General features: G+C 44.8%; 1 protein-coding gene across 1 annotated transcript; it reads left to right on the top strand.

The window, feature by feature from the left end:
• The first annotated feature begins 844 nt into the window (after positions 1-844).
• On the top strand, positions 845-20,995 carry LOC120989961 (olfactory receptor 10A7-like). Its single transcript, XM_040418438.1, has 3 exons — positions 845-1,808; positions 16,493-16,597; positions 20,799-20,995. Exons 1-3 carry the CDS (start codon positions 845-847, stop codon positions 20,993-20,995), a joined length of 1,266 nt encoding a protein of 421 aa, XP_040274372.1.
• Positions 20,996-21,558: the final 563 nt, after the last annotated feature.

The raw sequence follows: 21,558 nt of genomic DNA, 5'->3' as shown, positions 1-21,558 counted from the left end.
GTTATTGCACATTTTTTGAAAAACGCATCAAAACTGATAGCATTCGTCTGAAAAAAATAAAATAAAACACTGAACGCAATTGCAGAGAAAACTGCGCTTGTGTTAAATACCATAGTTTTTTTCCTGAACAGATCCGGTCACAATCTGTATCGTTCTTGTGAAAGAAGCCATAGTGTTATATTGCATGTACCCACATGAAAAATGAACTGAAACAACAATTATACAAATGTGAGGTTCAGATTCTGAATAATTTAAATATATTGTCTAAAATCATAACAAACTGGGGCAAAGGCAGGTGATGGTATAAAATAACAAAGGAAGCACCACAAAGACAACTTGTGACCACTGTGGTCAATCACTGGCCTCAGCATTACCATTTCCTGCCTTTGCACTAATGTGGTATCATCTCAGAAATCTCCATTTGTAAGGCCTCATGCACACGGCCTCCGTTCTGTTTTTTTTGCGGATAGGATGGGACCCCATTCATTTCAATGAGTCGGCAAAAAAATGCTGATAGTTCATCCGTTTGTGTTCTGCGTCCGTTGTCTGTGTTTCCCTTCAGCAAAAAAAATAGTGCATGTTCTACTTTTTTCACATTTGCGGACAAGGATAGGCATTTATTACAAGGGATCTGTGGGAAAAAACGGATCCTCCAAAAAAAACTGATGCTGCATCAGTTTTTTTTTGCAGACGCACAATTTGCGGACGCAAAACTGTCGAGTGCATGAGGCCTAAGGGTGAGAGATTTAGGCTAGCAACATATGGTTTATGCCCGATATCTAGTGGATGCCATAGTCTACTAAACTGGTCTTAAAAATAAAAAAATAACTCACAGCCTGGCTTAATGTTATTAGATGTTTCCAATAATTTCTTATTGTACTTGCAGACAAATCTGACTGTGGTCACAGAGTTTCTCCTCTTAGGATTTCAAAGCAGCCAACTTTTGAGAAATCTTCTATTTTTTCTGTTCCTTGTTGTTTTTGTTGCCACAATATGTGGGAACCTCCTGATCATCATCCTGGTGTCCACCAGCAAGAACCTCCACACCCCAATGTATTTCTTCATCTCACAACTGTCCATCAGTGACATCTTATTATCCACAAATATTGTCCCCAACCTGCTCCACATCCTACTGAATAATGGAGGAACCATCAGTTTTATTGGTTGTATGACTCAGTTTTATTTTTTTGCTGGCACAGATGCATTTGAATGTTTTCTTCTCGCTGTGATGTCTTATGACAGATATGTGGCCATCTGTAATCCCCTCCGTTACACCTCCATCATGACAAATATATTTTGTGTTACATCAATCATTATTAGTTGGTTAATTGGAAATGTTATTTCATTCATTGTTACGATAACAACATCAAAACTAAAGTTTTGTGGGTCAAATATCATCGACCATTTATTCTGTGACCTTGTCCCCTTACTAGCCCTGTCCTGTTCTGACACCTTCTTTGTTCACTTGGAGATGTTTGTTTTGGGAGCTCCATCTATAATGGTTGCAACCACAATCATTGTAGTGTCATATACTTACATCGTGATATCAGTCTTAAGGATCTCATCCAGTACTGGTAGACAGAAAGCCTTCTCCACCTGTAGCTCCCACCTCATTGTGGTCTCCATTTTTTACTGGACTATATTTAGTGTTTATGTTTTCCCTAAGAGAGAACAAACTTGGGTCAGTAGTAAAATCCTCTCTCTGCTGTATACTGTATTTACTCCATTTATTAACCCCATTATATACAGTCTGAGGAATGAAGACATTAAGAAAGCCATACAGGAAACATTTCATAAACACATATCCCGTAATAAACATTAATACACATTTAGAGACAAGCAAATCCCTCAAAATTGAAATTGTTCAACCGAATTGATTTGAGTGTAAATTGACTCTACCCAAATCAAAAGTGCTCTAACTTGGAAAATTCCATAAAATGATGTTATGGTTTAGCCTCTGAAATGATAATTGATGTCACTTGACTTATTTTGAGGTGCACCTGTGGCAATATATAACCCCTTAAAGACTCAGCCCTATTTCACCTTAAAGCGGTATTCTCATCTTCCCTTTTCATACTTACGTTCCTTGAGCGCGACGTTCACTTCCTGGATTCTTCTCCCGGCCGTGCCGAGCTTGCGCAGAAGACTGAAGATATTCTCCCAGCCGGGCCGCACAATGTCCTGAACGCGCACGCCGCCGGGCATGCGCCATGGTGACTTATTCATGACCTGTATAGTACAGAGCCGGCGTGCGCCTTCGCGGCTTTGTACTATTCTGGCCAGGAAGAAGTCATCATGGCGCATGCACGGCGGCATGCGCGTTCAGGACATTGCGCGGCCCAGCCGGGAAAGAATCTTCAGTCTTCTGCTCAAGCGCGGCCCGGCTGGATTCGACAGGAGAGGTGGCCGTAACCATGGGAGACCAAAGACATCAGTTAAGAGGGCACTTATTTTCTAAAAAAGGGTGGGAATTGGGTAATAACATGTATTTAGAAAAATTATCACTGTCAAATCATTAACAGATTTAACAGTGATCATTAAGATGAGAATACCCTTTTAAGGACTGACCAGTGTCACTTTAAGTGGTGATAACTTTAAAACGCTTTGACTTATTCAGGCCATTCTGAGACTGTTTTTTCGTCACATATTGTACTTCATGACACTGGTAAAATGAAGTCAAAAAAATAAATTTTTATTTATAAAGAAATACCAAATTTACCAAAAATGGGTAAAATATTGCAAATTTCCAAGTTTCAATTTCTCTACTTCTATAATACATAGTAATACCTCTAAAAATAGTTATTACTTTACATTCCCCATATGTCTACTTCATGTTTGGATCATTTTGGGAATGATATTTTATTTTTTGGGGATGTTACAAGGCATAGAAGTTTAGAAGCAAATCTTGAAATTCTTTTAGAAATTTTCAAAAACAAAATTTTTAGGGATCAGTTCAGCTCTGAAGTCACTTTGCGAGGCTTACATAATAGAAACGACCCAAAAATGACCCCATTTTATAAACTACACCCCTCAAGGTATTCAAAACTGATTTTACAAACTTTGTTAACCATTTAGGCGTTCCACAAGAATTAATGGAAAATAGAGATACAATTTCAAAATTTCACTTTTTTGGCAGATTTTCCATTTTAATTAAAAAAAATTCCAGTTACAAAGCAAGGGTTAACAGCCAAGCCAAACTCAATATTTATGGCCCTGATTCTGTAGTTTACAGAAACACCCCATATGTTGTCGTAAACCGCTGTACGGGCACACGGCAGGGCGCAGAAGGAAAGGAATGCTATTATCACGGTCGGCGTGGCTATCACATACGTGACACAGAGGGAGGGAATGAGGAAGGCCCTGCCCAAGTGAGAGGGAAGATGGTGACCCCTGACTCACCTGGCGGCTGGCACCTGGCTGCCCTGACGTCCCTAGACGGGTTCCTCACCCGTACGCCGATCACGTGCCTAAAGCCCTGGCTTTCCCTGAGCTGAGCCCTAGGTAGTGAACAGGGCGATGGGAACACTAGTCCGCACCACTAACTCTAAGGGAAAACACCAAGGGGAGGACAGACAACACAGACTCAACATATATTCCCAGGTGGGCGACAACAGGAGACAACAATAAGCCAAACAGGGATCCGGAGGGTAGCACACAGGAACAACAACCAGGATTAACCACTCCAGTGGGTCAGTATAGATGTCCAGGCAGGAAGCTCTATAACTGGCAACTAGAGAAGTGTGAGGGGAGAATATAAGGAGGTAGGGAGTGGCAGACACGAAACAGCTGAGGAGGAGAAGCTACGGATCCCTGAGAGAGACAAAAAGGATAGCAAGGCAAACTCAGAAAACAATAACTAAGAAACACCATGATCTTTAGATATAGAGCGCGCAGCCACCCGCTGCGACTTCCTGACCCCGGGTATAACGGAGTCAGACGTGGCTCTTGATACCCTCGTGACAGTACCCCCCCTTTCACGAGGGGCCTCCGGACACTCAGGACCAGGTCTCTCCGGATGAGAGGCATGGAAAGTCTGAATTAACCTGTTGGCGTTTACCTCTGACGCTGGAACCCACATTCTTTCCTCGGGACCGTAACCCCTCCAATGCACAAGATACTGAAGAGAGCGGCGGACCCGACGAGAATCAACAATTCTGGCTATTTGAAACTCCAGATTACCATCCACAATAACAGGAGGAGGTGGCAGCGGCGATGGTTCTAGAGGTGGAACATACTTCTTGAGTAACGATTTATGGAAGACGTTATGGATCTTAAAAGTCTGAGGTAGCTCCAGGCGAAAAGCCACAGGGATAATGACGGCTACTATTTTATAGGGACCAATGAACCTAGGACCCAGTTTCCAAGAAGGAACCTTCAACTTAATATTCCTAGTAGACAACCACACATAGTCATTCACTCCTAGGTCCGGACCTGGCGACCGTTTCTTATCGGCCATGCATTTATATTTACCACTCATCTTTTTCAAGTTAACTTGCACCTTCTGCCATACCGATGAAAGAGATGAAGAAAACCTTTCCTCTTCGGGAACCCCAGAAGACCCCCCCTCTTTGAAAGTACAAAATTGGGGATGAAAACCGTATGCACCAAGGAATGGTGACTTGCCAGTGGACTCCTGATAATGATTATTTATGGCAAACTCAGCTAACGGTAAGTATGATGACCACAACTCTTGGTTTTCAGACACAAAACACCTTAAATATGTTTCTAGGTTTTGGTTGGTACGCTCAGTCTGTCCATTCGACTGAGGATGGAAAGCTGAGGAAAAGGACAAGTGAACCCCCAAACGGGAACAAAAAGCTTTCCAAAACTTAGAAATAAACTGGGTTCCCCGATCCGAAACCACATCGTAAGGGACCCCGTGAAGCTTCACGATTTCACTAATAAACACCTGAGCGAGAGTTTTAGCATTAGGAAGTGCGGGTAGCGCAATAAAGTGTACCATTTTGCTAAACCTGTCTACTACTACCAAGATAACTGTTTTACCCGCCGACAACGGTAAGTCAGTGATGAAATCCATAGACAGATGTGTCCATGGCCTATTGGGAATGAAAAGTGGCAATAAAGACCCTGCTGGACGTGTATGAGAGACTTTCGCGCGTGCACAAGTAGAACAAGTAGACACGAAATCCATTACATCCTGACGCAACCTTGGCCACCAAAAACGACGAGATAAAAGCTCCAAGGTTGCTTTACTACCCGGGTGTCCAGCAAGTGCCGAATTATGATGTTCTTTTAATAATTCAAGACGCAGGTTTAACGGTACAAACAATTTCTCTGAGGGGCAAGAGGCCGGGGCGTCCCCCTGAGCCTCTAACACCTTTCCCTCTAGAACAGAGTGTACAGCAGAGACAACCACTCCTCTTTGTAAAATAGGTACCGGATCACAAACATTACCCCCTCCAGGGAAACTACGAGATAATGCGTCTGCCTTGGTATTTTTGCCCCAGGACGATAGGTGATTACAAAGTTAAATCTGGTAAAGAATAGCGACCACCTAGCTTGTCTAGGGGTGAGACGTTTAGCCGATTCTAGGTACAGAAGGTTCTTGTGATCCGTAATCACCGTGACGGGGTGGATAGCTCCCTCTAAGAAGTGACGCCACTCTTCAAGCGCCAGTTTAATCGCCAACAGTTCCCTATTTCCAATATCATAATTCTTCTCTGCAGAAGATAATTTTTTGGAAAAGAAAGCGCAAGGACGCCATTTGCCAGGAGACGGACCCTGAGACAATACAGCTCCCACTCCCACCTCTGACGCATCTACCTCGACAATAAAAGGCTGGGAGACATCAGGTTGAATTAGAACAGGTGCCGAGGTAAACCTCTCCTTTAGAGAGGAAAATGCATCTTTAGCGGCGTCAGACCATTTGGAAAAATCCGTCCCCTTCCTAGTCATGTCGGTAAGGGGTTTAACGATCACTGAATAATTTTTAATGAACTTTCTATAGAAATTAGCGAAACCCAAAAACCGTTGTAGGGCTTTAAGGTTCTCAGGAAGATCCCAATCTAAAATTGCCTGGACCTTCCCAGGATCCATGCGGAAACCTGAAGCAGATAATAGATATCCCAGGAACTGTAATTCCTGAACAGCGAAGACACATTTTTCAATTTTCGCATATAATTTATTCGTCCGTAGGACCTGCAGTACTTGCCTGACATGCACCTCATGTGTTTTCAGATCAGCCGAATAAATTAAGATATCATCTAGGTATATGACTACAAACCTGCCGATGAGATGACTAAAAATATCATTAACGAAATGTTGGAAGACAGCAGGGGCATTGGTCAGACCGAAAGGCATAACAAGATTTTCATAATGCCCCTAAGGGGTGTTAAAAGCTGTCTTCCACTCATCCCCTTCCCTGATACGAATCAGATTGTAGGCCCCCCTAAGATAATGTTTGGAGAACCACTTAGCACCCGCAATCTGATTAAAAAGGTCACAAATGAGAGGAAGAGCGTATGGGTCACGGATGGTTATCTGGTTTAACTCACGGAAATCTAGGCAAGGACGCAGGCCCCCATCTTTCTTTTTAACAAAGAAAAACCCTGCAGCCACGGGTGAAGAAGAGGGTCTGATGTGTCCCTTAGCCAGACTCTCGGAGATATAATCTTTCATGGCTTGTCTCTCGGGACCCGAAAGATTATACAACCTGGACTTGGGTAATTTTGCCCCGGGAATCAGGTTAACCGGGCAATCATAAGGACGATGAGGTGGTAGTTTCTGACAACCCTTTTCAGAAAAAACGTCCTCAAAGTCCGAAATAAATGTAGGTAGGAAAGCTATGGAGGCGATTAAGCAATTGTTATTTAAGCAATTCTCTCTGCAATGCTCACTCCACTCCAATATCTCCCTGGCCTGCCAATACACCACTGGATTGTGCGCTACCAACCAGGGAAGACCCAATACCACCGGAGAGGGAAGGCCCTCCAGAACGTAACATGAAAGACACTCATTATGGTGGTCCCCTACCCGAAGGTGTAAATTACGAACAATGTGGGTGAGGTTTCTCTGAGACAGAGGAGCCGAGTCTATAGCGAATACGGGAATAGGTCTCTGCAGCGTACAGAGAGACAAACCCATAGTGCGGGCAAAATGGGCATCAATCAAGTTTACCCCTGCTCCACTGTCTAGAAAAACAGAAATAGACTCCGTCTTAACACCAAAAACAATGACCGCTGGTAACACAAATTGAGATGTTCGTATGGAGGAAACGTATACCCCCCGGCTGACATCCTCCGCACAGCCCGGGGTTAGTAGTTTTCCGACGGTCTTTTGTTTTTGAGAAAGGAGGGACAGACATTAACGAAATGACCCCTCCCCCCACAGAAAAAACAAGCCCCCCCCCTACGGCGAATCTCGGGAGGACGGACCTGACGAGGAGTTCCGCCTAGCTGCATAGGCTCATCTAAGTCAATACAGGCTGACTGTTGCTTGGGAGAGGTAACCAATTGCTCCGGAATTTTCGATCTCTCCCTAAGACGTCTATCTATTCTGATAGAGAGGGACATAACAGCATCAAGGGAAAGGGGGGTCTCATACAGCGCCAGTGCATCCTTAACCCTTTCAGATAACCCAGAGCAGAACTGACTCCTGAGAGCCGGGTCGTTCCACTGAGTATCCGTAGCCCACCTACGGAACTCTGAGCAATATTCCTCTGCTGACCGATCTCCCTGTAGGAGTCTCCGTAACTTCGACTCAGCCAGGGCGACTCGGTCAGGGTCATCATATATGAGACCCAAAGCCCCAAAAAATCCCTCCACTGACCGAAGAGCCTGAGAACCAGGGGGTAACGAGAACGCCCAGGATTGCGGATCCCCCTGAAGCAGGGAAATGACAATCCCAACCCGCTGTTTTTCATGACCTGAGGAGTAAGGGCGCAACTTAAAATATAATTTGCAGGCCTCACGGAACGTTGCAAATTTGTCCCTTCCCCCAGAAAATCTGTCGGGAAGAGCAACCTTGGGTTCAGTGACAACCTGGTTACCCATAGCAACCGCTGGGGGTGCGGTCTGCTGCATTTGCTGCTTTTGTTGGAGAACAGACGCCTTCAATCCTGCCACCTCCAAAGACAGGCTTTGAAGCTGTTCTGCCAAGGCATCAATAGGATCCATATTGGATTCTAAGTAGAGAGAGAAAAAAAAAACAACAAACAAAAAATTAAAATTTTTATTTTTTTTTTCTCAAAAAGTAAGGGCCAGTTATAATATCACGGTCGGCGTGGCTATCACATACGTGACACAGAGGGAGGGAACGAGGAAGGCCCTGCCCAAGTGAGAGGGAAGATGGTGACCCCTGACTCACCTGGCGGCTGGCACCTGGCTGCCCTGACGTCCCTAGACGGGTTCCTCACCCGTACGCCGATCACGTGCCTAAAGCCCTGGCTTTCCCTGAGCTGAGCCCTAGGTAGTGAACAGGGCGATGGGAACACTAGTCCGCACCACTAACTCTAAGGGAAAACACCAAGGGGAGGACAGACAACACAGACTCAACATATATTCCCAGGTGGGCGACAACAGGAGACAACAATAAGCCAAACAGGGATCTGGAGGGTAGCACACAGGAACAACAACCAGGATTAACCACTCCAGTGGGTCAGTATAGATGTCCAGGCAGGAAGCTCTATAACTGGCAACTAGAGAAGTGTGAGGGGAGAATATAAGGAGGTAGGGAGTGGCAGACACGAAACAGCTGAGGAGGAGAAGCTACGGATCCCTGAGAGAGACAAAAAGGATAGCAAGGCAAACACAGAAAACAATAACTAAGAAACACCATGATCTTTAGATATAGAGCGCGCAGCCACCCGCTGCGACTTCCTGACCCCGGGTATAACGGAGTCAGACGTGGCTCTTGATACCCTCGTGACAGCTATATGGTTTTTGGAAGGCAGATTTTGCTGGACTGGTTTTTTTGACACCATGTCCCATTTGAAGCCCCCCTGATGCAGCCCTAGTGTAGAAACTCCAAAAAAGTGGCCCCATTTTAGAAACTACGGGATAGGGTGGCAGTATTGTTGGTACTAGTTTAGGGTACATATGATTTTTGGTTGCTCTATATTACACTTTTTGTGAGGCAAGATAACAAGAAATAGCTGTTTTGGCACCGTTTTTATTTTTTGTTATTTTCAACATTTATCTGACAGGTTAGATCATGTGATATTTTTATAGACCAAGTTGTCACGGATGCGGCGATACCTAATATGTATACTTTTTTTTATTTATGTAAGTTTTACACAATGATTTCATTTTTGAAGCAAAAAATAACATGTTTTAGTGTTTCCATAGTCTGAGAGCCATAATAATTTCAGTTTTTGGGCGATTACCTTGTGTAGGGTATGATTTTTGCGGGATGAGATGACGGTTTTATTGGCACTATTTCGGGGTGCGTGTGACTTTTTGATCGCTTGCTATTACACTTTTTGTGATGTAAGGTGACAAAAAATGGTTTATTTAGCACAGTTTTTTTTTTTTTTTTTTACGGTGTTCATTTATGTAAGTTTTAGACAATAACAGCTTTTTTAAAACAAAAACAGCTTTTTTAAAACAAAAAAAAATGATGTTTTTGTGTCTCCATATTCTGAGCCATAGTTTTTTTATTTTTTATGCGATTGCCTCAGGTAGGGGCTCATTTTTTGCAGTATGAGGTGACGGTTAGATTGGTACTATTTTGGTGGGCAAACGCCTTTTTGATCGCTTGCTGTTGTACTTTTTGTGATGTAGGTGTCAAAAAAATGGTTTATTTAGCACAGTTGTTATTTTTTAATTTTTACGGTGTTCATCTGAGGGGTTAGGTCATGTGATATTTTTATAGAGACGGTCGATACGGACGCGGCGATACCTAATATGTATACTTTTTTTCCCCTCTATTTTTTACCAATTTTTTTTTAACTTTATTGGGGAAAATTACATTTTTGTTTATTTTTACTTGAAACTTTAAATTTTTTGGGGGGAAAACTTTATTTTTGCAACTTTTTTTTCACTTTATTTTTTGTCCCACTTTGGGACTTGAACTTTTGGGGGTCTAATCCTTTACAATGCATTCCAATACTTCTGTATTGGAATGCATTGGCTCTATGAGTTACATTACTCATACAGCTTACGGCCAGTGAGATCCAGGGGACTGGATCTCACAGGCTCATCACCGGAAGGCAGCGCAATGCTTTCCTTAGACATCGCGCTGCCTTCCAAGCCATCGGGTCCCCCCCACAGCCGCATGGGGACCTGATGGCACCGCCGCACAGCCGCCGCAACCGCAGGTAAATGCCGCAAACCGCAGGTTTGAATTGACCTGCGGTTTGCGGCGATCGCCGATACGTGGGGGTCACATGACCACCCCAGCGTTGTGACAGGATGCCCGCTGAATGATTTCAGCGGGCATCCTGTTCCTATTAACCCCCGCCGCGACGCAATGTCTGTTTAAATTTAGGATGTACCGATACGCCCTGGGTCCTTAAGGACTCTTTGGAAACAGGGCGTACCGGTACGCCCTAAGTCCCTAAGGGGTTAAAGGTCTATTTTAAATCCTCACATTTCTCCAAGTTTGACATCATAGAAAGATCAAAAGAAATTAATCAATATCAAGACTTTGATCTGTCATAAGAGAAAGTAAAGTCCAGTCGACAGGATGTACGGAATTTTGTGCAAAATCTTCAAGCAAGATGGCGGCCATCGCAATTTTTTGTTTTTTACACAATTTCATGCTAAATCATTACACTAGCACAAAGCAGGAGGAAATTTGGCTAATTGTCAAATTAATCCTGAAATCCAGATCTGCTAGTGAGCGGCTCAGCATCAATTGGAGATGAGCAAATCAATTCTAATTGAATCAAATTCCACCCTAATTTTGCAAGTTGCTTCTGAATCTGAGAGAGAGATAGAAAAACAAAACTAAAAAAGAGAGAATATGGGTTCAATGAGACTAGTGTTATACACAATTTTTTTTGTTTCCTTTAAGGCACAGTCAACTTGGTGCATGAAAACTTTTGAGCTACTGGGAGTGTGGTGAAAGAATCACAAGCTGAAATAAACCATTGTCTCTAATATTCTTCTGACATTTCACATTCTTGAAATCTAGAAGTGACTTAAACCTTGAGGTCACCACTTATAACCCTGGACCATTCTGCATAGGAATCATTGACCACAACTCTCTGGACACAGTTCTTCAGCCAGTTTTCAATCCTATTACAAATTATACTTCCCAAGACTATAGACCTTATTTTACCTATTAAGCGTCTATGAGGGACAGTAACAGAAGCCTTTACACAATCTAACAACACTACATCCATAGCTGCCCCTTAGTCCAGGCTTCTACTCACCTTCTCATAAAAACAAATCAGGTTAGTCACAACTCATGTCCTTGGTGTCAGAGCTGATTGGCCTAGGCGACAGGAGCCACACAGCCGATCACTTTCTAAAGTGCATTAAGCAGCAAATATTCTACTGGCTCTCTCTCCGACAAAACAAGGTGTCCATCGACAATGGCCTCAAGATTGTGTCCTCAGCATTAGACCACTGATCGGTGATTGGCTGCAGCGGTAACATGCCATATACCAGTAAGTTCCTGCTCCAGTTTGTAAACAAGCAGCCCCATGATGTAAGCTCCACTTCCTGTTCATTACACTGCCCGTCGTCTCAGAAGTGCAGTGTAATGACAAGTACTCGCTCCATTCAAGTGAATAAGGTGAGTACTTGTAATTACACTACACCACCACTAGAGAGGAGACGACAGGCAGTGTAATAAACAGGAAGCAGTGTCACATGGAGCACCACCCCCTCTTCAAACAGCTGATCAATGGGGGTGCTGTGTGTCAGACCCCCGCCTATCTGTTATTGATGACCTAACCTGAGGGTAGGTCATGAATATAAAGAGGCTACTTAACCCATATAAAGTGATTTCTGGATGGACATTACATACAGCTCTACAAAACATATGGGGTAATACAGCAACACATACCTCTTATATCCAGAGACATCTATTATCTGATGTAGATTTTCTCTTTTCTCATCTTCTCGATTCAGGTCAGAACTTCAACACGAGCTCTTTCACCCACATCTTCTCTATGTAGAGTTTACACACAGACATCTTAACTTCCTCACTTTTCTATCATCTTCATCCTGGTGCCCCAACAGAGTTATCCGGCTGCTACACTAAGAACAGTGCCAATTGTGTGCCCCAATGCACCCAAATACTATACTGTAGAAATACAGACAGTCCCTCTGTAGTAACAGTGCTCCCCAAAGTCCCACTAACACTAACAATTCTTACCTGGAGTGCCCTCATTAGTAAGAGTGTCCTAATAGTGATAATTCTCCCCGAAATTACCCCTGTTAGCAGTAGTGCCCTCCACATTGTAATGATATTAAAAAACAATTGTACCCCTGGTAGTAGTAATAATGCCCTATCATAGAAATAATTTTCCTCATAATGCCTCAAATTGTAATAAAGCCCCCCATAGTAAGCCAGCAGTAGAAATTGCCCTCAAAGTGCCCCCAGTATTGATAAACACCCCAATAGTTCTCCTAGTAGTAATAAAACAATCATAGTGCACTTAGAAGTAATAATGCCCCTCTATAGTGCCCTGGTAGTTATAATGCTTCCATATAGTACCTATAGTAATTTTAATGCCACCGTAGTTTAAACAGTCCCCTATAGTGTCCCCAGTAGTGTAACTAGTCTGCTGTAGTGCCCCAATATTTTTAAAAGCCCCCTATAGTGCCCCAAGTAGTGTAAATAGTCCCATATAGTACCCCCAATACTTTAAATAGCCCCCTATAGTGCCCCAAGTAGTGTAAATAGTCCCATATAGTTCCCCCAGTAGTTTAAATAGCCCCCTATAGTGCCTCCAGTAGTTTTAATAGTCCCTTTTAGTTACCCCAGTAGCTTACATAGTCCCTTTATAGTGCCACACACTGTGCCCCCTCTATAATGCCACACACTGTGCCCCCTCTATAATGCCACACACTTTGCCCCCTCTAGTGCCATACACTGTGCTCCCTGTAGTGCCACGCACTGTGTCCCCTCTAGTGCCAAACACTATGTCTCCTCTAGTGCCACACACTGTGCCCCCTCTATTGCCCTATTTATTTTGTCACACACTCTGCTCCCTTGTAGTGCCACACACTGTGCCCCTTATAGTGCCACACACTGTGCTCTTTTATCGTGCCACACATCTGTGCCCCCCTTATAGGGACACCTATCTGTGACCCCCTTATAGTGCCCACATATGTGCCCTTATAATGCCCCACTGCCCCTGTATCTCTCAAAAAAAAAAAAAAATAATTACCTGATTCCTAATCCATGCCGCAGTTCGAGGTGTAGGGCGCATATCTCTTCTGGGATAGCCTGTAGCCTGTCACTGCACCACAAGATGATGTCATCCCACACACGCATGCGCCGCCTGCAACGGGACAGAGAGGTCACAGGCTGGAAGCTGACATGGAAGAAGCCTGCAGCCTACATAATGTAAGGTGGCCACAATATACATGGTACATGTGCCGTGAATACTGTAGAAAACTCATGTCACATCAAAGTCCTAGGAGACTAGAGGGTGTTACATACCTATTTTCAGGGCAATTGAAGCAACTTTGGTTCGGGTAGAATTGATTCAGGTCTGACTCCGAACCAAACATCTTGGAAAATGTGTTAAACCTGAAATGAAAGGGATCTCAAAAAGTTTGTGTGTGTATATATTGTGAGGCAGTGACAGGCCTCATATATGAAGAAAGGTATGTATCTCCCAGAATGGTGCAGAAAACCTATTAAGGAGATACATATTGTGGTTTGCTGTAGTGCACCTGAGATGTGCCACCAAGGTATCCGGCCTTCGTGGAGTGAAAGCCAGAAGCTAGAGTGTCCACTAAGATAGATAGTGGACACTGTTGTTACCTAGTATAGCTGGTAACAGCTAATCCGGGCCTGGCTTTTACTGGGAGTAAGCAAAGAGCTGGGTGGGTGCTTACTCCCCACAATCCAATCCGGTGTTTATACGCGGCCCATGTCCACGATTGCGTTTAAAAGTCAGCAGTATGAGGCAGGGTGTGTCTGTTGAGTGAGAGGCTGCAGATCACACCCTGCAAGGCACGTGTGAAGGAAAAATTGACCTGTGGACTTATTACCTGTCCCGGCTGAGATCCGGCTGTAACTGAACTATAAATTGGCTGGAACAAGCAATAAACCGTGTTGAAGAGACTTTGTTGTGTTCCTGCTAGTGTTGAGCGAACTTGTGTTTCAAGTTCAAGGTACAAGGTTGGGGTTCGGTTTATCTAAGAATTCCGTTATAGATTCAACTCCATAACTTATGCGTGGTATTCTTGGCATCGGATGAGGAAGAGGAGGCAGCAACGGCTGACACTCAGGCGTCAGACGACAGAACCCAGATCAGCACAAGGAGGGTGGTTCCTGCTGTTGCTGCCTACTCCGAGATCTCTAATGTCAGTGGTGGTGAAGGTGACAATGGAAGTCACGTGGGTGCCCACAATAGAGGAAGAGGAGAAGAGTTCAGAGGGAGAGACAGAGCAGCAGATAGGGAGGAGAAGGAGGAGAAGCAGGCAGAACTTACAGTGCACAGGAGGCAGCCTGTGCTGTCAACGCATAAGTTGCGGTAAGCCCAACACTCACCTAGGGACGACCACCTTAAGAAGGCACCTGGCCTCCAATCACCGAGCCCAGTCGGAGCAACACCGTCAGAACAAACAAAGCCACACTCCTGGTGCTCCACGTCCTGCCTCTTCTCCTTCTCCTTCTCCTCTCTCCTCCCATTTATCCTCCACTCCACATTCCACCATGCCGTCGTAGCGTTCATCTGGCAAAAGGCAGGCTTCCGTGGCCCAAATGTTCGAACGTAAAAAGATGATGACGCCGGATAACCCTCTTGCCCAACGGCTGACCGCCGGCTTGTCGGAACTGCTAGCCCGCTAACTACTGCCATATAAATTGGTGAACTCAGAGGCCTTTAGAAAATTTGTGGCCATTGGCACACCGCACTGGAAGGTCTTGGAAGGAAATATTTCTCCTAGAAGGGCATCCCGGAGCTTTATAGCCACGTTCAGCGGCAATTGAATGTATCTCTGGCACACAGTGTCGGTGCCAAGATACATCTGACCACAGACATGTGGTCTAGCAAACACGGGCAGGGAAGGTACATAACTTTTACTGCCCACTGGGTGAACCTTCTGACAGCTGTCAAGCATGCAATCCTTGGCACCCGTGTGGATTTGGTGTTACCTCCACGGATTGCATGCAGGCCCGCCTCTTCTCCTCCTCCTACTCCATCCAATGTCTCCTCCTCGGCTGACTTCTCCTTTTCTACTGCTACCGCCTCTTCCGCTGCACCCCCCCAGCTCCCCAGAGTATATTTGACGTGCAAGGTGAGAGGTTGCCATGCTGTGCTGCATCTGTTGTGCCTGGAAGCCAAGAGCCACACCGGTCCGGCTCTGCTTTCAGCTCTGCAGTCACAGGCCGATCAGTGGCTAACCCCGCTCAATTGGACAGTTGGTAAACTGGTGTGCGACAACAGTGCCAATCTGCTGAGTGCGCTGAAACTGGGCAAAATGACACACATGCATGGCACACGTCCTGAACTTAGTCGTGCAGCAATTCGTTGCCAAATATCCCAGGGTACAGGACGTCTTGCGGCAGGCAAGGAAAATCTCTGCCCATTTTAGAAGATTTTACTGTCATGCCATGCTCTGACGATGTGCGGAGGTCGGCCAGGATAGCAGCACGAGTTAAGTATTTGTTTTGGAGCCGTGCTGGATCCGCCTCTCATCAGGTGCACTGGGTGGGGTCATTAGTTTAAATAGCATACCAGCCCAGTGCTCTGAGCGGATTATAGGAATCATTGTGGTCTTGGAAGCTAGGAAGGAAGGTTGTCTGTTCCAGCTCAGAAAGATAAGTGTGATTTCTAGTTTGGTTGTTTTGTGTCATCTCTCCCATCCAGGTTCTGTGCGAGCAGGCTGCTCCTATTTCCCCTCTTCACCATCTCAGGGAATTTAGGGTGAATTCAGCCCAGGCACGGGGACACATCATACCTACCATTAAGGTCTGCATGTGGGCTGAGCAGTGCAGGGAAATAGGTCAGGGATTAGCTAGGAGGTGACCCTTCCCCTGTCTCTCGCCCAGAGCCTGGTTGGTGGGTTATCTGTGAGTCTGAGTGCACGCCCGCCATGACACTTACACGGCCATGGCTCGCCTGGCTGACGTTCAGCTGCGACACCACCTGCCCGTCAGAAGTCTGATTTCTGACTGCGCGATGCACTGGAACTCCACCTTGTATATGCTTGATAGGCTGCTCCAGCAGAAAGGTGCCGTTAACGGCTACCTGTACAAACTCTGCGGCAGAACAGGTTCTGGAGAGCTTAGTTTTTTTTTCACCGCGCCAGTGGCTGCTCATGCACGACGCATGTAGACTTCTGCGGCCATTTGATGAGATCACCAAACTGGGCGCCATTAGTGACATACGCCTTCTTTCTAGAGCGTGTATTGCGTCGTGTCAATGATCAAGCTGTCAAGGAGCAGGAAGATGAGGACGTCGCAATGCTGAATAAATTCCAAGGGGGAACTACTCCATCTGAGACAAGTAAGCAGGAGTCTGAAGAGGAGTCAGAGGAGGATGGTGCCTGGGGGAGGAGGAGGAGGAGCAAGAAGAGCATTCTTTAAACTTTTCTGGGATCCCTGGTGTTGTCCATGGATGTGGGGAGGAGACCGAGGACGACATTCTCCTGGGTGATAATCAGGAGCCAGGCTGCTCCACCGCTTTCAGTTTAGTGCAAATTGGGGGCCTTCATGCTCCAGTGTTTGAAGAGGGACCCCTTTATAAAAAGCATAAAGGGCAAGGACCAGTACTGGGTGGAAACGTACTTAGACCCCTGGTACAAGCACAAAATGGCGGACACGTTTAAAGAATCACAGAGGGCTATCAAAATGCAGCATTTCCAGGCCTTGCTTTGAGAAAAGCTGCATTCTGCTGGCAGAGGAAGGGCGCTGGCAGAGGAATTTCCACCCACAGAGAAACAGTTGCCGGTTCCATGCAAGAAGAGGGCGGTTTGAAGATCTGTTGGTCACTTCAGATATGAGATCATTCTTGCTGCCAACCCATCAACAGCCGCTCACTGGATCAAGCTTTAGCGAGCTCCTAGACCAACAGGTGTCCGACTACATGGGGCTAACGGCCGATGTGGACGCTCAGAGAAGCAAGGAACCCCTTGACTACTGGGTGTGCAGGCTTGACCTGTGGCCAGAGCTGGCACAATTTGCCATGGAACTCTTGGCTTGCCCCTCGTCAAGTGTCCTGTCCGAAAAGATGTTCAGCGCAGCAGGGGGGATCGTGACCGATAAGCGCTCTCTAAAAATGAATAAGGCATGGATCTCGTAGGAATTCAACACCTGTGACGACCATGTGTTATCAAATTTCAAGTATTATCATTAGTTTTTTTTTCTAGAGGGAGGATTTTGTTAGCCATGTTTTAAATTTAATTTTATATTTTTAGTTATTTTAAACATCTGTCTTTGACATGTATTTGTACTGGCCTGCAGTAAAATAGATATCCAATAGCCGCCTAATATACCTCCAGCCACATAATCACTTGTTCTTTTCTGTACGGTGAATGCCTAATGTTTGGGGCCTGGTGGTCTAAAATAAAATGTTTCTAGGCTCCAGCAGGCCACATTTTTGACAGTTTCCATTTAAGATGCATAAAAATGGCCCCTGATTTAAATACATATTTTTGGTGAGAATTTTTGCCATTGATTCCTCTCTGGTATGTCACTGTCCATGTTGTGGGAAGAGTTGTGCACTTCTAGTAAGTATTTTATGGCTGTAAACATTACCTGAAGGTTTTTCAGGTTCAACCGCCATTAAAGTGAATGGGGCCTGCCGCGAACTTGCGATTCGTGAACATTTGATCGCATTCGCGTGATTGCATTCGCAAATCATCCCGGCCGATGTTCGTCATTCACTATTTCTCTGCATTTTACAAAGCCTTTGGTGATATTAAAAAAAATTAAAACTATTTGTGTATTGCTTTTATTTTTCAAAGCTTTTCCATATGTTGGTGGCACTGATAGTCGGATAGGATATATAATAGTTGTAATGGCTGTGTTAACTCACACACACCACCGCTACATTAGTATCAAATATCAGTGGCTGCTATATGCTGATAGTTAATCACTTATCATTAGCAATATTCTTGTTGCCAATATAGTGAGTTGTTTCAATATACTACACTGAACAAAAATATAAACGCAACACTTTCGGTTTTGCTCCCATTTTGCATGAGCTGAACTCAAAGATCTGAAACATTTTCTACATACACAAAAGACCCATTACTCTCAAATATTGTTTACAGATCTGTATAAATCTGTGTTAGTGAGGACTTCTCCTTTGCCGAGATAATCCATCCCACCTCACAGGTGTGGCAGATCAAGGTGCTGATTAGACAGCATGAATATTGCACGGGTGTAGACAGATTTGTGAACAATATTTGAGAGTAATGGCTCTTTTGTGTCTGTAGAACATGTTTCAGATCTTTGAGTTCAGCTCATGCAAAATGAGAGCAAAACCGAAAGTGTTGTGTTTATATTTTTGTTCAGTGTATTTACTTTGTTTCAACTAGCTCTATCAGCGTTAGCTCTCATTCAGATATTCCCTCCTGCTCAGTTAGAGCTTGCCTTTTCCTAATGATTCCCTTTCCAGCTATCCTCCATCCTTATATTCAGTCAGTTTTTTACTATCAGTGCTGGGGGACGCCTGCAGGTTGAGCGTCCTCCTCTCCCCATTTCTCCCATTCACAGCGCTTAGTGTTGATTGACACTACTGGCCACCTAATAGTAGGAAGGATGTACCAATCTCTAAACCTATAGGATATGCATTTCCACCTGACATCATCATGGAATGGACTAATGTACCGCTAAACTCTGCGCCTGCATGTGGGGCTTTGAAAAAGAAGCACTCTCATTCTTCTCATCGTGGCTCGGACTTCTCCACCCGCTATCCTTTCCTCCTAATGCGCATGCTTTTAGACTTAGTTTTATTATTTTATTCTCCTTCAGATACCAACTTCTTATCCCATATAAGGCTGTGCTACTAGATGGAAAGGAAATAGGGGACATGTATTTTAATATCTCTTATAGGGTAAATTCTATTTATTGATAAATGAACCATTTTTTTTGTATTCTTATTTATTTAAATACTCTGTTGCATATATGTATAAATTAGGGGAACATAAAAATCACACAAAGAAAAGAGGTATATAGTGTCTAGTATAATAAAAAGAATATATACAATAACTGTATCCATATGGTACATTAGTTCCTACACTTTACCCTAAAAATTAATATTTCTCTAGAATCATGATATTTATATTCTATCATACAAATTAGCACAATCTGTTTTTCAGCTGAAACACTATTTGCATGTCTTTCCCATATGCCCATGTTTATGCAAATGAGTGTACATGACAAAACTGTTAGGACAATTAGAAAACTGAAAATTTTTATGCAGCCCTCCTAAGCAGTGAGAGAAGAGTTAGATTGACATTCCAAAAGAAAATTTACGGTACATTTTTTGTCACCATAATCATAATGGTCTAGGTGTGCAGGTCCCCCAAGCCATCCAACTCAGATTAGGAATCTTTGAGGCTTACCAGCTCTCAGTCAATTGAGAGATGGCTTGAATGTCTTAACGAACTGAACGAACTTTGAGACAAGGATGGCAACATACGATCGGGGAAGGAGGAAGTGATAGGAGTCCTCACAGACTACTACAGTGACCTCTACTCTCTGAAGAACACTGACCTGAAAGCTGCTGATAAATTCTTGTCAGGTATCATTAACCATCTTGACCCTGCAGGTGATGAGGCCATGGATGACCATCTTATGATGGGGGAGGTGCTCTCTGCCGCTAGATCCTTTAAGTCCGGCAGGACCCCAGGTAGTGACGGCCTTCCAGCGAAGCTCTATGTAGAGCTTGGGGATCTGATCTGTCTGGACCTGCTGGAATGAGGAGGAGGTTAGAATGCCCCCATCGTTGAGGGAAGGAATGATCAAGATATTGTATAAGTGGAAGGGGGAGAGATGTGGCTTGAAAAACTGGCATCCTATCTCTCTCCTGAACGTGGACTACAAGATCCTCTCCAAGGTGCTAGCCAACAGGCTGAAGGTTGTCATCGGTAGAATCGTCCACCCAGATCAGACCTGTGGCATTCCTGGCCGCGGGATCGCAGACAGCCTCGCTCTCATGACAGACACGGTACAATACATCAAAGATTTGAAAATATAGGAAAAGCCAGCTCAAAAAAATGGTGGAAAAAATTTGTAGCTTTATTGCGGCATAAAATCTTCTGTCGAAGCTTTTATGCCAATTTCCTGTTTCTGTCGAAGATTTTATGCCGCAATAAAGTTACAAATTTTTTCCACCATTTCTTGAGCTGGATTTTCCTATATTTTCGAATTTACCATTACACATCCGGGTGCGTCATCCGTGCTCGACTGGTGAAGGGGAAGGTGAGAGCTGCTGTGTGCTTAATAGAATAAAAGACCGCCATGTACACACGGCCCTGGTCAGCCTTGATCAGGAGAAGGCCTTTGACCGAGTGTCTCATGAATTCATGGGCAAGGCTTTGCGCAAGCTGGGTCTAGGCAGGAGGTTCTGCTCGTTTGTTAACCAGATGTACCTTGACATTTTCAGCACGGTGCTTATAAAAGGCTGGAAGACTTTCCAGTGCGCTCTGGGGTCAGACAAGGCTGCCCTCTTTCACCTCTCCTTTTTATTTGTGTTATAGAACTCTTCGCGGAGTCTATCCGGCAGAATGGAGAGATTAGAGGGATCACCGCACCAGGACACTACGAGGTCAAGTGCTCGCTGTACATGGACGATATGACCGTCTTCTGCGCTGACCGGCTTTCAGTGACTGCACTCGTCCAGACCTGCGAGGAGTTCGGACAAGCTTCAGGGGCCAAAGTCTACTGCGGTAAGTAGGAATCCATGCTCTTTGGCGACTGGCAACTGGCTTCTTCTGCCCCCTTTCCATTTACCATCAAATTGGACATCAAGGTCTTGGGAGTCTGGTTCGGGAAGGAATGTGCAACCCTCAAGTCTTGGGAAGAACGCTTGGCCAAAGTCAACCAGAGAATCAGACTGTGGAGCCTCAGAAAACTCACTATTGAGGGCAAAGCACTCGTCCTGTGTAACGAAGTTATGCCTATGCTACAGTACACCACACAGGCATGGCTTTCACTTGCCACCGATTCCAGGGCCATCACCAGGACAGTGTTTTGCTTCATTTGGGGATCAAAGATGGACACAGTGAAGTGAGCCATCTTGTACAAAGAGCCCCGCAAGGACGGAAAGAACATTCCGGACCTGCCCACTCTATTGTGGATCGCCTTTGTTTGTGACAGCATTCGTTAGACTCCGAGAACAGCCAATGGCTCTGCGGGCAAGGCTATGTCTTGCTTCTTCCTCCTGCCCCTCTGGAGGGGTTTGGGCCGGGACAAGTGGGACAGCTCCATCCCTTACAACTGGCGCGCTCCCTGGTATTA

This window comes from Bufo bufo, chromosome 1, assembly GCF_905171765.1.
Source record: "Bufo bufo chromosome 1, aBufBuf1.1, whole genome shotgun sequence".
In the NCBI taxonomy this organism is placed as follows: Eukaryota; Metazoa; Chordata; class Amphibia; order Anura; family Bufonidae; genus Bufo; species Bufo bufo.
This window is presented reverse-complemented; position numbering and strand designations above follow the sequence as displayed.

What these genes read in the sequence shown, in the direction of transcription:
- LOC120989961 (XM_040418438.1), top strand. Translation starts at nt 845, where the DNA reads ATGTTATTAGATGTTTCCAATAATTTCTTATTGTACTTGCAGACAAAT. An exon ending in ATTTCATAAACACATATCCC is followed by an intron (nt 1,809 to 16,492) that starts GTAATAAACATT and finishes CCTTCTTTCTAG; the next exon opens with AGCGTGTATTGCGTCGTGTC. An exon ending in AACTACTCCATCTGAGACAA is followed by an intron (nt 16,598 to 20,798) that starts GTAAGCAGGAGT and finishes TTTGTGTTATAG; the next exon opens with AACTCTTCGCGGAGTCTATC.